The sequence below is a fragment of the Anas platyrhynchos genome, chromosome 27 (assembly GCF_047663525.1).
Source record: "Anas platyrhynchos isolate ZD024472 breed Pekin duck chromosome 27, IASCAAS_PekinDuck_T2T, whole genome shotgun sequence".
NCBI lineage: Eukaryota > Metazoa > Chordata > Aves > Anseriformes > Anatidae > Anas > Anas platyrhynchos.
The window spans coordinates 3,277,501-3,288,222 of record NC_092613.1 but is presented as its reverse complement, the minus strand read 5'-3'; the positions used below and the strand labels follow the sequence as shown (position 1 = coordinate 3,288,222).

General features: G+C 60.4%; 1 protein-coding gene across 1 annotated transcript; it reads right to left on the bottom strand.

Annotated features, from left to right (window-relative positions):
• Positions 1–585: 585 nt before the first annotated feature.
• On the bottom strand, positions 586–7,343 carry ALX3 (ALX homeobox 3). The gene is made up of 4 exons (XM_038168542.2): positions 7,061–7,343; positions 3,956–4,266; positions 2,641–2,703; positions 586–1,884 (listed from the first exon to the last, which is right to left on the bottom strand). Exons 1-4 carry the CDS (start codon positions 7,296–7,298, stop codon positions 1,567–1,569), a joined length of 930 nt encoding a protein of 309 aa, XP_038024470.1. The 5' UTR covers positions 7,299–7,343; the 3' UTR covers positions 586–1,566.
• Positions 7,344–10,722: the final 3,379 nt, after the last annotated feature.

The window sequence follows — 10,722 nt, the reverse complement described above, 5'->3', positions numbered from 1 at the left end:
TCAGCGAGAGGCAAGACAGGGGCAGAGGCTGAACCCATGGTGCTCCTGCTGGGTGTCCCGTGGCACAAACCATCCCCTTGCTGCACCCTGCCCTCGTTCCCCGCTGAGCGGTGTGGATGGGGGGGGCTGTGGTGTGTTTGTTTGCAAAGCTGAACTGCTGAGGGCTGCTTCCCTCCTGCTGGGGTTTGGGCAGCCCCCGGCACCCACCTTGTGCCTGCTCCGCTCCCGGGGCAGGAGCCAGCGCCCGAGCAGCCGAGGTGTGAGCGAGCTGTGTCTCCATCAAGCCTCTCCGAAATGTTCCCCAGCTGTGCGGGTGATCACAGACTGTGGCTTTTACAGCATGGCCCCAGCCATAAATAACTTATTAAAGTGTGTTTTATTGTTTATAAATGAGTAACAAAATCCCTGCAGATGGCAGGGGCTGCAGGAAGTGGGGGTGCAGTATGGGGCCCCTGGGGGTTGTCCACCTGCTGTGGCCATGGTGCTCCTGGGGTACTGAGAGTTTTGGAGGGTTTTGCATGGAAACCTTGTTTTTTTTTTTTTTTTTTTTTTTTTTTTTGCCCCAGATTGGGCTGGTCAGTGAGGCTCGGCCCTTCCTGAGCGTCTCCACTTTCCTTCCCCAGCACGGGTATATGTTTTTTTTTGTTTTTTTTTTGTTTGTTTGTTTTTTTGGCACAAGGGGGTATAACAGCATCTTTTAAAGATGGGTTCAGCAGGAGCAAGAAGAGACCTGTTGTTGGCTTGATTTGGGCAATTTGGCCGTGGTGACGGGGCGTTTACTGTCTGGAAAGTAAGCTCGGATGCACTGCCTTGAAGAGGTGTTTGGGGGTGCTTTGCAGTTTGCTCCGGGACCCCCCTGTCACAGAGCAAATGAAGCACATCAGCTGCATGGGGAAATTCAGTCGTGTCCCCTCCCTCCCCATGCCTGAGACCACTCCAAAAATTGGACACCCCCCCACCCGAAGTGACCATTTCTTCCCAGGACAGCTGCAGCTGGGGCACCCAGACTGGGATGGAGGGAGCAAGGGGGGAGCTCTGCGCTGGTTTAGGGGCCACGTGTCCAAGCTGGGGAAGAGAGCAGCCCAGTTCCCCAGGAGAAGGGAATGGTGCCCCAAAACCACCCAGCTCCCCCAGCCATGCGGATCTCCCATCCCTGCCCCCATGGTCACCTTCCCTGGGGGCTGCAGCCTCAGAGTATCCTCAGGGTTTTCTGAAGCTGATTTCCAGGTCCCAGCACCAGCCCCCATGGCAGAGGCAGTGACAGCTGGGCCCCCACCAGCCACTTGCTGCTTCTCTGTGTCTGCGGGGGGGGGGGGGGGCAGAGAGGTGCCAGGGTGGGCTGTGTTTCGGGGGTACCCTTTTGCTGCCCCCCGATAGCGCGATGGAGAGGGCTGGGCTGGGGGAAGCTGGCAGTGATCGGGGTGCATGGGGGACAGGGGTGACCCCGCTCCCACCCCCCAGTGCCGAGCGGTGCCGTGTGCCTCGGGAGGGAGGACGCAGGCAGGGAGGATGCGTCCCGGGGCTGCGGGGGGCTCAGGCGAGGGGTCCATGTCCCGTGGGGGTGGGTTACGTGGTCCAGCCCAGCAGGCTGCCCGGCTCCTTGGCTTTCATCCGCAGCGTCACCAGGGCGGGCGATTTGTAGTCGTTCTCTGGAGGGGGCTCGAAGGGGTGGCCACCGAGGGTCGGGGGGAGGCCGTGCAGGGAATAGAGACTGTTGATGCCGGGGGGGTGGCTGGGAGAGGTGGGGATGCCCATGAAGCTGGCCATGTTGCTGTGAGCGTGGGGGTACGGAGACACGCACGGGGACGGGATGCTCTCGGGGGCCACGAGGCAAGGCCCTGTTGGGCTCCCAGGGCCGGAGCTTGGCCAGAGGTTGCTCTGCAGCTGAAAAAAAGGAACAGGAATCCCGAAGTGAAGCGGGGGAGAGGCTGGGTATGCGCAGATGAGGGTCGGGACCACATCGCCCCCCCCAGCTCTTGAATCCCCCTTGCCCCCAGCGAGCAAGCAATGCAAGGGCTGCCGTTGCTTTACTTTAATTGCTTGGGGGAGCTAATCCTGATGGAAATCTGTGCAGAACGCTGCCCTGTAGGGTGTGCAGTTCGCAGTGCTGCTGACCCCCCTGTCACCTCCCCAGCCCTGTTCCCTTGTGGTGCTGCAGCCCCTACACCAAGCAGGGCAATCATGGGAGAGTACGGAGGATGTGTACAAAACTGCTTTTTAAACTATTTTTATGCTTTTCAGTGTTTGAAAATAAGGCAGTTTTGCAGAAAAGGGAGGGATGAAATGCTGATGGATTTATAGGAAGATGAGGAAGAGGAGGGAGACCCTGGGTGACCACACACCATCAGGGGATGCTGACGGGAATGATGGATCACCAGCCCTGCAAAAGGGGTTTCCTTGCATGGGGGGGAACCCAACACCTTCCCGGAGGGGCACATTTCCAGGGGAGATGGCAGGGCCATGAAGCAGCCTCTTCCTGCCCTAGCAGAATGTGATGCTGCATCTTCCCTGTTCTCCCGTGGGGGCCAGGTGCCTTGCAAGGGGGCACAACCACACAGCTCGTGGCAGAGGCAAAAGCTGGGCACTGTGGGTTACCGATGGGGGTAGTGGGGTGCTGTGGGCAGCTGTGGGGTTTCTCACCTCCTGGATTTTCCCATAGCGTTCCCGTTTCCGCCACTTGGCCCGTCGGTTCTGGAACCAGACCTGGGGGGCAGAGGAGGGGCTGAGGCGTGGAGACCCCTGCCTGTCCCGGCAGAAAGAGTAGCCTGTGGTGCCCCCCCATCGTCCCCTTCCCCTGCTGATTCTCTCCATGGTGGGGAATGGAGAAAATTCCCTCGTGTGCAGCTCTGGACAGCCTCAAGCTCCCCAGATGTTTTCTCTAGCAAAAGAACAGAAATGGCGCATCTCTCTTGGAAAAGAAGCAGTCCTGCTCCACGCGTGGTGATTTTCTCTCCCTTGTGATTCTGGGCTTCATTTACCCCAGGTTTTGCTGCAGGAGGCTCTTCAGGACAAGACCCCCCACCCCACGCCCCCTCTGTGCTGCTGGGAGTGTACCGGTACAGCAACATGTCCCGGAGAGCAGGACGTGGTGCTGGGATTCCTGCCACACAGCTCTCAGTGCTACTGTTAATTTCAGCCAAATGCACCCCAAATCAGGGCTTGCAGCTCTCTCAGAGGCCATGGCAGGCACGGTGAGGCTGGGTATGTGCTGGCTGGGGGTGTGTGTCCCCTGCCCCTGCCCCATGCAGGGGGCAGTACCCAGAGCTCGGTGGCTCGGGGCAGTCAGTGCCCAGCCTCATGCCACGCGCCCCCAGCCTCGTGCCCTGCTCTGTTCCCCCCCTGCCTGCGCTGCTCTCTCCACCGGGCCCCCCTCCAAGTCTCCTTGGCCAGCACAGGGTGTCACACCACGTGGAAACACCTCTGGAAAAGCCTGCTGGCCTGCTGCTGGTACGGTGCCGGCAGAGCTGGGGCACGGAGGGAGGGCCTCACCCCACCCCACAACACAAAACTGGGGTCCTGGGATGGGATCCCCAGCCCCATCCAGGCTGCACCCTGGGGGTTTCGACTGGGTGTGGGGATGTTCCATCACTGCTCATCTGGGGTTGGGATGGGAGGGAGGCCAGGGGGGTGTTAGGAGGGTGTTTGGTGGGGCACAGGGTACGAGGAGGCTGGGGGGTGCTGGCAGCAGCCTCCCAAATTTTAACTTCTGCTGTCCCTTGGAGGGGACAAAGGAAGAGGTGCAGTGAGGCAGCTGGCACTTGGCACCACTGTGATGGTGGGCGCAGCGAGCACCAGGGCTGGGATTTCCTCCCTGGGGCTTGGCCCAATCCCCCAGGAAGCACCAGCCCCTCACTCAGCATCACCTCCACAAGCTCTGCTGCGCAGGAGAGGAAAGTGTCCTCCAGCCCTGCCTGGCACGACCCCTTAGCAAGATGCCGAGAGCCCCGAGCCGTACCTGCACCCTGGCCTCGGTCAGGTCCGTCCGCAGCGCCAGCTGCTCCCGAGAGTAGACGTCGGGGTAGTGCGTCTTCTGGAAAACCTTCTCCAGCTCCTCCAGCTGGAAAGTGCTGAAGGTTGTCCTGTTCCTCCGCTTCTTGCTCTTGCTCCTGCCCAGCGGCAGGGACTCGGGCAGCGGGGGAGCTGGGTGCTCCCGCAGGCTGCCCAGGGGTGCTGCCAGCATGCAGCCCAGCTGTCCCGGGGCTTTGCTGGGGGCTCGGCAGGCTGCGGGCACCACCTGGTACTCGCCTTTGCATCCCTTCTCACCACCTGGGAGGGGAGAGTCACAAGGCGGGTTGGTTAACGCAAGGAGCCCCCCGTTCCTGCGGGGAGAGGATGAAGACTGCATTTTGGGTGCATTCCGCATCACCCCATGAGTTGTGTGGGTGCAGCTCCAGGGGAAAGGGGCTCCGTCTGGGTCAAAGTCATGGCAGGGAGCGTGGAGAGCAAAGCCCTCGCCCTGGGGGAGCGGGGGGCTGGCTCCCCAAGGGTGCCAGGGGACAGCTTGGTGGGTGCTCGGCACCGCAGGACCCGCACTTGGGGCGCCTCTCAGGAGCTGCTCTGATGGGTACAGGGTGTGCGGCGGGGCAGAGGCAGGCGAGTGAGGGTTCACCTTCCTGGCCGAGCTTTGCTCAGCTCGCCCTGCTCCCTTCCTGCACAGGCTGCTGCCTCCTCCTGGGGCAGAGCCATTGGAGCTACAGAGCCTGGGCCACATCCAGAGTCCTATGGCTCAGCTCGGTTCAAGGTGGGACAGGCACAGCGCACCCCAAAAAGCCTCTGCCTGCTGCTGGTACTACATTTCCTTCAGCCGTAACTCTCAGGAAACAATTCAAAAAGGAGTAAAAACCAAACAAACAAAAAACCCCACCCTCTTTGCTCCTTTCCCCTCCCTCCTGCACGACAGGAGCCAGAGCAATAAGTTGGGGTTCCCCCCCGCCCCGCACTGCTGCTTGGCCTGTGGGGAGTCTCACAGAATGGACTCCAGGAGCCAAATCCCTGCCAGTGTTTCAGAGGCACCACGACTGCCTTTGTCCCCCAGGGAGGGGTGCTTGTCCCCATGGAGGGACATGCAGAGCTCAGAGTCTGAGCGGCTCTGGCCAGGATCTGGTGCTGCGGGGTCCCCTGAGGAGCAGAACTGGTGATGGGGACCTGGTCCCCCAGCAGTCGCAGGGGACACACAGGGGCTTTACCCGGACAGGAGATGAACTGAAATCCATTCTTTTGCCCCCACCCAACTACTTCCACCTCCAGGGACTTGGGCTGGCAGCAGGTAGAGGCCAGAAGCCCTCCCGGTGGGCTCAGCCCTGGAGATGGGCAGGATGCGGCCCACCGCTGGGTGCTGGGCACGGCGCAGCGCTTGGGGCCGGCGAGGGGGAAATCACCTCCTTGGGGACAGATCCTCCTTCCTGGCCCGTTACCGTCACATCTCAGCGGAGTGGGGTCCCCGCACACCCTCGAGGGGCTCTGTGCTCCCCCGCAACCAGCCCCCGGAGCGGCCTTTTCTGGACTTTCCTTTTTGATTTTTGGTTGTTTCATAATTAAGGCAATTTGGGGGTTACTGCGCACAGACAAGAGTCGAGGTGCATCTGCTTTGAATTAACGGGAAAATGTTATCTTGGGGCGGGATTTTGGGGGGGGCGACTGCTCCCCTTCCCTCTCGGTACCGACCTGTGTCCATGCCCCGGCGGCGGGTAACGGTGAAGGGATGAGGCCGAGCTGCCGCTTCCTCCCGGCTTTGTCTTTCAAAGGGCTCGGCCGGGCTGAGCCCGGGCTAGAGCTGGGCCAGGGGGTTTAGTGATAAAAAACAAGCCCCACCAAGGAGCAGAGCGAAGGCGGAAAAAAAAAAAAAAAAAAAAAACAACTGAAAATCAGGAAAAACAAAGTAAAAAAAAATCCGCTGCACAAACCGGTCTGATAAATGCGTCGGGTTCGGGGTTTTTCCCCTTTCCAAAGGCACCGCATTTCCAAGTGTCCAGCGGGTTCCAGCATTGGAGACAAATAAATAAATGGCCAAAAAGGAGAAGGCAGGAAGGGAGCAGGATACAGGCGTGTAGCTAAATAAACAGAGTCGCAGGGGGACAAAGAGGATGGGAAAAAGGGAAGACACAGATACCCCCCAAACCAACACCCCCTGACCAATTTTGCGGCGCTGGGGAAGCCAGCAGCTGGGGAACAGCTGCACGATTATTGGGTGAACCGGGAGGGGAAAGGAGCACTCGGAGGGATCATTAGTGAAGGGACGGGGCACGGGAAGGGCTCCCAGGAACCGGGGGAGAGAACGCGGCTGCCGGCACCCGGAGCAGGTAAGCGCGGCCCCGGTACGGCCCGGCCCGGGGGGTGGCAGTGGGGGCTCCCCGTGCCCCGTGGCTTTCTCTACCTGTTGTGCCGAGCCCCACCTGGTTCCCATTACACTGCGGTGCTGCCTTTTTTTTTCTTTTTTCCTTTTTTTCCTTTTTTTTCCCCTTTTTTTTGGGGGGTTCTATTAAAGCGAACGGGGACATAAAAGGCCCGCGGGACGGGATGAACCGGAGCCCTCGGCGGTCTCCGACGGCCTCGTCCGGGAGGGAAAGAGCGAGGAGAGGAGCGGGCCCGGGGGAAGCGCCGCGTCCTGCCCGAGCCTGGCGGCGGCCCCGAGCCGGGACCCCCCGGGACCCCGCCGCTCCCGGCCCAGGAGCTGCCGTCGGGCGCCGGGCGCTGCCGGTGAGGCCGGGCCCGGGCGGCGGCCGGACGCATCCCCCCCGAGGGACGGGGCCGCTTTTCCATCCCCGGAGCTTGAACTCTCCCCGCTCCCGGCCCCGCCGCCCTGGCCGGGATCCCCGCTCCCCTCGGGCTTGCCGGGGTCGAGGCCGCCCGACCGTGGCGGTCTGTGCTCTAACAGGGCCATGTCGCGACAGCGGGAGCGTGTCGGCGATAAGGGGGCCCGGAGGCACTGAGGGCAGCCCGCACGGCGCATCCCCGGGGCCGACGGCAGGATCGGGCTCCGTGCGGGGGCAGAAAAGAGGAAAGAAAAGGGCTGGGGGAGTACCGGCCCCGGCTCCCACCTCCACCCCGCAGCTCCCGGTACCTGCAGCCCCGGCCGGGTAGAAGGGCTTCCCACTGACGGCCACGGCGAGGGGCCCCGGGCTGGTGGCACCCAAATACCGGGGCTCTGCCTTGTCCGGCGGGCAGTGGGGGCTGAGCGGCGGCGGGTGCCGGGGGGGTCCTGGCTGCCCGGCCACGAAGGGGCCGGGGGTCCGCGGTGGCCCCGGGGGGGGCCCGGCCCGGCGGCCGGTGGGGAAGGCCGGGCAGCCCCTCGCCTCCATGCTGCAGGTTGGAGGGGCCGGGGCGGCCGCGGGGAGCGGATTTTGTGCGGGGCTGGGGGGGGGGGGGGGGGGTTGGGGCTGGAAGGGAGGGCTCGCCCAGCACCCCCAGCACACTCACACCCACCCACCCCAGCCCACTGCACCGCTTGGGTCACGTGCGCCCTCCCACCCGCTCCGTTAACCCTCTAATCCCGGTGCCCCCCCAGCCCGGGACGCCCCGATCCCCCTGCCGTGGCTGCGGGCACAAACCCGCTCCGTGCCCGGGCAGGGGCTGCGGGGGTCTGGGCCTCCCTGCTTGCTGCTCCCCGGGGTCTTCGGGCTACAGGAAGCGCCCAGGGCCCTTCCTTGATTCCAAGCCTCAACCCCAGCCCCTGGGAGCAGCTCAAAGTCCCAGGCAGGGGGATAAACCTCTGCCCTCAGTCTTTCAGACACCCATTGGGTTTTTTCCCCTTTGCAGGCCGCGTGAGGCTGTCTGCGGCCTTTCCCTCCTCGGGGCTGCGGCTGAGGCCTGGGCAGGCTGGGGCAGGGAAGATGCTGACCCCGAGGCACGGCACCGGGGCAGGCAGGGCTCTGAGGCCAGACCCACGGCTCCATGTCCTCTGTGTCTGTGTCTGCCCCCGGAGCAGCCCCGCAGGGCTGAGCGCCGCCGTGCCCCCAGCTCAGATTCGCAGAGCTCCCGGCTCCCTTCCCTGCTGCGGGGATGGCGAGGCGAGGGGCCGGGGTTTGCCTGGGTTCGCTCCTCTTCCATCCTCTCTTTCCTCCCTTTCTGCTCCTCTGCGTCCGTCTGCATCAGAGCCACTTCGGCTGCATCCTGGCGCCCCAGAGTTTGGATCTGGGGGCTGGGGGCAGGTTTTATACAGCTTTGGGGGTGGTTAAGTGCAAAGTGATCGGGTCAGGTTTGGCGATTCAAAGGCTGGGTGTTACAGCAGGGAAGATCAATGTCAAAGAGAGGGGAGATTAGGTAACAGATGCAGAGAAACGCTCGGAGAGCAAAGCTGCAGGGTGATGTTTTCCATTTGCTGTTTTCCCATATGCATGGCACACAGCACAGCTCTCTGCTAATCCTGGGACATTGCTCTGTGCTAGGATCTCAAAAACAAACAAACAAACAAAAAATAATCTGTGGGTATCAGGGGATGAACTGCTTCGGAGTAGCAAAAATAGGTGGAGAAGAACCAGGTGGGTCACAGACATGATAAACAGCCAAACAACAGCACAACACTGACAAATAATGTTGTACATGGTGCTATTGCTTTTATTGGCAGTGCTGAGGCAGTGTAGGTGTGCTTTGTTAGCCTGTGGCACAAATCTGAAATCAAAAGGCAATTTTGCTTTGAAGATTATGATAAAAATATAATGTAATCCCTAGGTCTCATCCGCAGCTGCAGGATTGATGTGGTGGTGTCAGGTTGTCGCAAAGCCCCGTGTTATCGCAGGAGCACCAGGTCCGCAGCGTGTGCTGTAAATCACGGCTGGGTGAAAGCCCCCGGGGAGGGAAGCTGAAAAACAAGGAAAGCAGTTGTGGGGCTGCGATGCGGGGCTCTGGTTTGTTCTGGTGGTGTTCCCTCCTTATCCCCCCCCCCAAATGCCTGTGACGGCTCTGTCCACATCCTGCTCTGCACACAGTGCTGCCCAACACTTTCCCTTCGCAGCAGCTGGAGCTGCCGCGAGTTTCCCCGTTAGACTGTCCTCAGCTTGCTGCATGTTGTAAATTATTGCTAAATAGGGACTTTAAGTCCTCTGGCATGTGACAAGTCATTAAGTGTTATTAAACATAGCATAACTCCTGTAAAGGCTTATTAGTTTCAAAGAACCTCTCCCAGTTTTACTGCTGGCATTTAGAGACTTTTAATAGCAGAGGGATGAGTCTGTCCATGTGTGCTGCTGGTGTGGAGGGGGGGCGGCAGGGACAGGCTGCTGCCTGGGGATGTTCTGTCCTTCTGGGCTGGATCCATGGCAGGGGCCCAGGAGGGCAGGTGGAAGGCTCCTGGGAGGTGCTTGGTCTAAAGCTAGCAGGGATTTGGAGGATCTGGGTGCTGAAGGCAGTGGTAGGGGGAGAGGTTTGTGAGCCCTTTTGGGTATTTGTTGTGCAGATGGCAGTCTGTGGAGGTGCTGGTGGATTTTGTCCCATCAACCCAGCCAGTAGGGCTGACCCAGGACTTCTGGGGTCTCCTGGGTCCACCACCACCGCTCTGTCCTGGGCTTTCTTGTCTGTGGAGCCAGACTGCGGTGCCTCATCCTCCTGGTTTGGCACACAGATGGGGTGGGTGCTTTGGGATCAGGGGAAAGGCTGCAGGGGAGGGCAATGTGGCGGTCTGCTTGTGGCCCTCCTTGTGGCCTGGGGCTCTGCACTGTGCGCGGGTGTTGGGACAGGGCTGAGCAGGAGAGGGAGGTCACCGTGGGGCTCATGGGGTTCATTTGTCACAAACCAGAGTATTTGTGGAAGAAGGATGACTGTGACCCTTCAGGAAGAAACTTTTCACACTGTCTTAGCATCCAAATGACACCTCTGCAAGGAGACATGCCACTGGTTCTGCTCTTGAATGGAAAAGTCCTTTTGTGTCCCAGTTTTGTCTATTTACACATGTGCTACCAAATGAACCATGGCAAAAGACCTGCAAAGTGCAGCAGGAGGACTCCAGTGGGATGCTTGGAGTGAAAACATTTTTTGTTTTCGGTTTCTCTCTTGCTGGCTCAGAAGAGGATTTTTTCCCTCTTTGCATCCCATTGGCTTTCCCAACCATCTTAAGCCATCTCAGAGAGCTGCCTTGCCTCCCTGGAGATCACAAGATGTCACTGAAGTGCTCGGCAGGAGTCCGGGAGGGTTTGCATAGCTCTGTGGTTTGTAAGAATATCCCTGCACAGCCAAGACTTTGTAAAGCTACCAAGAGCCTTGGAAAAGCTTGCACGGCATGGAGCAATCCCTACTGCGCAGGACCAGGAATGTGTTCTCTCCCTCTCACCCTTCCTGCCTCCTGCAGGATTTGGGGTCCCTGCCTCAAAACAAACACTGGGATGTGCCAAGGTGCTGGGCTGCACCAGCCTCATGTCCAACCTCCACCGGGGCATACCCAATGCCCAAATCACCCCAGACTTCCACGGTTCAGCAGATGGAGGTCACAGGAGGCAAGGGCCAGCGCAAGCCTCTTGGCAGCCCTCAGCCAGAGCCAATTCCACTTTCTGCCCCTCTCTGCAGTGCTGAGAGCAAGCAAAGGGCAAGCAGAGCAGCAGGCAGTGCTGAGGGGGCGGGGGGGGGGGGGGGGGGGCAGCAGCCTCACTTTGACCAATGGGCTTTTACTCAGGAATTTTGATTTTTTTTTTTTCCTGAGAAATCTGCAGTTTGGGAAGAAAGCACTTTCTGGGAGCCTGCTGAGAAACAGCCACGACTTCATCTGCAAAGCACAGGGGAGCTCAGCTCAGTGTG

Coding starts and splice junctions, on each gene's coding strand:
- ALX3 (XM_038168542.2), bottom strand. CDS start 7,298: ATGGAGGCGAGGGGCTGCCCGGCCTTCCCCACCGGCCGCCGGGCCGGG. Junction 4,267..7,060: donor CTACCCGGCCGGGGCTGCAG/GTACCGGGAGCT, acceptor CTCCCCTCCCAG/GTGGTGAGAAGGGATGCAAA. Junction 1,885..2,640: donor GCTATGGGAAAATCCAGGAG/GTGAGAAACCCC, acceptor CCTTTTTTTCAG/CTGCAGAGCAACCTCTGGCC.